Source organism: Arachis ipaensis, chromosome B03 (genome assembly GCF_000816755.2).
Source record: "Arachis ipaensis cultivar K30076 chromosome B03, Araip1.1, whole genome shotgun sequence".
In the NCBI taxonomy this organism is placed as follows: Eukaryota; Viridiplantae; Streptophyta; class Magnoliopsida; order Fabales; family Fabaceae; genus Arachis; species Arachis ipaensis.
In genome coordinates this window covers 124,184,506-124,188,710 of record NC_029787.2, presented here as the reverse complement: position 1 = coordinate 124,188,710, position 4,205 = coordinate 124,184,506, and the positions used below count along the sequence as shown (strand labels likewise).

At 38.4% G+C, this 4,205-nt stretch overlaps 2 protein-coding genes across 5 annotated transcripts in view; one reads left to right on the top strand and one right to left on the bottom strand.

Moving 5' to 3' along the window:
• LOC107631371 (AP2-like ethylene-responsive transcription factor AIL7) lies at positions 281 to 3,837 on the top strand. 4 transcript variants are annotated; one of them, XM_021119616.1, is made up of 9 exons: positions 281 to 438; positions 530 to 926; positions 1,024 to 1,106; positions 2,451 to 2,459; positions 2,569 to 2,657; positions 2,780 to 2,853; positions 2,949 to 2,999; positions 3,085 to 3,161; positions 3,241 to 3,837. In XM_021119616.1, the coding sequence occupies exons 1-9, from the start codon at positions 324 to 326 to the stop codon at positions 3,582 to 3,584; spliced, it is 1,239 nt and encodes a 412-aa protein (XP_020975275.1). In that variant the 5' UTR covers positions 281 to 323; the 3' UTR covers positions 3,585 to 3,837. The 4 variants fall into 4 exon arrangements, with proteins under 4 accessions (XP_020975275.1, XP_016190285.2, XP_020975277.1 ...); XM_016334799.2 differs by having other exon boundaries at positions 3,082 to 3,161; XM_021119618.1 differs by having other exon boundaries at positions 530 to 914; positions 3,241 to 3,764.
• Positions 3,797 to 4,205, bottom strand: part of LOC107631372 — a 1,176-nt gene continuing 767 nt past the window's right edge. Inside the window, exon 2 of the mRNA XM_021119619.1 lies at positions 3,797 to 4,205. Coding sequence (XP_020975278.1) covers positions 4,010 to 4,205 — 196 coding nt within the window. The 3' untranslated portion in view covers positions 3,797 to 4,009.

Sequence of the window (4,205 nt, the reverse complement as noted above, 5' to 3'; positions counted from 1 at the left end):
ATAAAAAAATTTGGAGAGAAAAAATAATTATAAATAAGTAATACTATATGTATATTAAAATTAATCACTAAAATCAGTTATTAGTATAAAATATATATTAAAAATAAATTAAACCACATGTATTTATATATAAATATATTAATAATTAATTTTAATAATTAATTTTAGTATAAAAATAATATTTTTGAATTAAAAAAGCGAGGCGGTGTAGCGTGTGGCGTGTGTCGTTTGTTTATACGCCGGTTGGAGGCGAAACCGCTAAAACTCTGCCATTCATTTATATAAACTCAAGGAGTCAACCTCTTCTTCTCCTGCATTGCACCATGCACTCTCACTCTCTCCTTTCAATGGAAACGCTCACCACCTCCTCCTCCATCTACCATCACTCTCTACCTCCTCCTCCTCCTCCTCCTCATTACTACTTCCTCTACGCCAACGGTACGTAATAACTCTACTATCACTTCGATATCCTATTGATTTCTCCATTTCTACTCATTTAACAATCAAGTTTAATTTCTTCCTTCCACAGGGACCACTGACCTCAAGCCTGAGGGACTCGACGGTACTTCCCAACTGGATCATAACATCATGCCCCAACAACCTTCTTTCTTCGTCAACCCAAACCTTCAGCCACCACAACCCCTCCTGCCCAAGCTCGAATATTTCTTCCAAACCGACACAAATGATGATGATGATTCCTCTTCCCTCACCCAAGATCTGAAAGCGCTTGCTGCTGACGCTGCCTTCCTAGCTTTCTCCTCTGCCAATTCGGTCTCTCAGGTGCTGGATGCTCACTCATCCCGGAACGATGACTTCGCGTTCTCCGCTAGTGGAGGCGGTAGCTCCTCCAACTCCAAGAAGGTTGTTGGTGATACATTTGGCCAGCGAACTTCAATATACAGAGGTGTTACCAGGTACGGATATGGGTAATAATCAATTCACTTCTGTCTCAATCTTGAAGGTCATGGATTTCAGCTGCTATTTTAAATTTCTTTATTGTTTGGTTTGGTTGTCTTTGTTCAGACACCGATGGACGGGACGATACGAAGCTCACCTGTGGGATAATAGCTGCCGCCGAGAGGGTCAAGCCAGGAAAGGCCGTCAAGGTCCGATCCTCTCTCTCTCTCTCTCTCTATTTTTTTTTTTAAAAATAGAACTAATAAGAAAATAATAATAATAAAAGGCGAAAAATATAATATGAATGTGGGGTGGTAGGGTAGGACACCTGATGAATTATGATGGGTTTATTTCTCAAGACTCAACAGTGTTTCAATGGATTACAGGTGGTGTTGGTAGGTAGGATACACACACTTTCTCAATGTATTACATCATGCTCATGCATGCATACACCATATTAAAGCATCTGTCATTTGTTGCTTCAATGTTAGATGTCATTTCTTTCTTTCACTTGATTTTGTATATCCAATGTGCCGCCATTTTTGTTCTTAAACTCCCTTGTCATATATCTCTGCCCGTTAACAATAAAAATAAATTGATAATTATTCAACAACAAATTTTTATATCAGATATGTCAGCTAGCTAAGGTAGACTTCATTTTCTCTGTTTCTATCTTCTCTCACATTCTCAATCACATACATATGTCATATGCCCTGCATTATGACGATGCAAAGTGTTGTGTTGCTGAGTTTAGCTTTCACTTTAACTTTTGCTTTCTATTCGCCACAAAAGCTGGGTTTGACCACATGCGATGAATCCCCTCGGCTCTCTGCACATTGAAATTTTGTACTTACATGAATGTAGTGGGAGTGTCCTTTTGTCTTTTCCTGAGACTCTGTGGCCCCTCTCTCATAATGATATCCTACTAGTGATTCTGAGACAAATTCACGGGATTTCTTCCATTCATAGATAGGTGTTTTTAACTGAGAAAATATGAATAACACAAGGGAGAAAACAAAAAATGCTTATAATGATAACTTTTTTAAGAAAAGAAAAAAAGTGTTTTGTCCTAATCTATTAGCTAGCATTTTAGCTAAGTAGAAGTAGGCCATTTTTTCGCCGGGTTTTAGGAGGATGGGTCTGTGCTGTCTTAATTAAGGCCTTAAGGGTATATAGACTTTGACAATGAGACAGCTAGTGTGGGATTATTGAATTTTAACCTCTAGGAAGCTAGTGCTAATTAACCTTTCTAAATAAACATTTGATTGGCCCTTTTGTACTTGTCTTAAACAAGAGAAAAGGGTGGGGAATGAGGATTGATGGATATACTCCTATATGGCACAGTGAAAAGAAGAGAAGGAAGCAAGTGGTTGCATGCATTTGATAACTTTTTCTTCTGTTCTGACCCCCCTTTTTTTTCCTGTTAGTAAAGTTTAGTTTTTGCCAGAATATATTGACCACTCTATTAGATCAAATTTGATTTATTCGTTTTTTTTTCCTGCATGGATTATGGCTCGATGCACGTCACCCATATCTTTTAACTACTTCTGCAGTATATTTGGGTAAGAAATATTTTAACAACCAACATTTTTTTCTCATTCTAAGCTTGATAGTATCTAGTTATTTGAATTGTGATTTTGTAATGTATAGTAAAATGTCATGGTTTGTCAGGTGGATATGACAAGGAAGAAAAGGCCGCAAGAGCCTATGACTTGGCAGCTCTAAAGTACTGGGGCCCCACAGCTACCACTAACTTCCCTGTAATAATCTTTTGATTCTATTCTTTTTAGATCATTGTAGTAATCAGTGTGCATAAGAAGTTAAGGCATAGACTTCATATAATCAATATGACTTGACAATTTTACGTTATTTGATTTGTCAGGTTTCTAATTATATAAAGGAATTGGAAGAGATGAAAGATGTGGGGAAGCTTGAATTTATTGCATCACTACGAAGGTTTTACTATGCCTGAGTTAGCCTGTTATACATATTTAAATGCATTTTAATGCAGCAAGCAACTAAACCTGTGTAGTTGTTCCTCCTTGTTGCAGGAGAAGTAGTGGTTTCTCCAGGGGAGCTTCCATATACAGGGGTGTTACAAGGTTATTTCCAAATTCCAATCTTCGAATTAGCAATTCAACATGTTATTGATGCTCATACATGCCTTTATTTTTTTGGATCCAGCAGGCATCATCAACAAGGTAGATGGCAAGCGAGAATAGGCCGCGTTGCAGGGAACAAAGATCTATACCTAGGGACATTTGGTCAGTTCCTTTCTGCCCTTTCTGTCCAATTTGTAATTTTAAAATCTCCAATCTACAAATTATGGTACTTTTGTGACAGCAAGTGAAGAGGAAGCCGCGGAGGCATACGATATTGCGGCAATAAAGTTCAGAGGGTTAAATGCAGTAACCAATTTTGAGACGAGTAGGTACAATGTGGAAGCCATAATGAATAATTCTCTTCCCGTTGGCGGGGTAGCCAAACGGTTGAGGCTTTCCCTAGAATCAGAGAAGGAAGAAGCTGCTAGTACTCATACTCATCAGCCACCTAAGACTGAGAGTGAGAGTAGCATCATGACATTGTCAACCATTCCGGCTCCTCCTGCACAGTTTGATTCTGTGACACCATATTGCTACCAATTTCATTCCCCCGATGCCGTTAACGATGCTATCATGCCAATGTAACTGCAGCTCCAGCAGCAACTGACTTCTATATGCGGCCGATAATTTGAATGAGATCGAGATAGCAGGATTGTGTTTGTGATACAGTTATACTAGGAAACGTAAACTGGATTATGCAAGTAACCTGTCATCTCAGAGATGAGCATTGAGCAATCATTTTATACAAGTTTCTAATTGCAAAAATGTGGCAACTCTAGCATAACAAACTCAAATCATATCAACCTAGTTATATCATATACATTTTTTTAGTACAAAATCACAAAGTACATCATTGTGTGACTTCGTGGAATGTGCTTACATTCCATTTTTATAATTAAATTAAATACTTATTCGTATTGCACAAATAATCTATCCAAACAATTCAGATAATTCGAATTTGTGGAAGAGAACTTCATCTTGAAATGGATAACCAAAAACAAAAAACTAGTTCATGGGCCTAAACGGTCCAATCCATTACGAGCCTCAATAGAATCGGGTTCAACATCTAGAACCTTCCGGAAAGCCTCCTTGGCCTTCTCTTTCATCCCCTTCGATTCATAACACTTCCCTAACAAACACAGCGCCTCCGAGTCAACTCGTTCTCCTTCACTCAGTTCCACGGCCGCTATCAGGTCCTCCACCGCC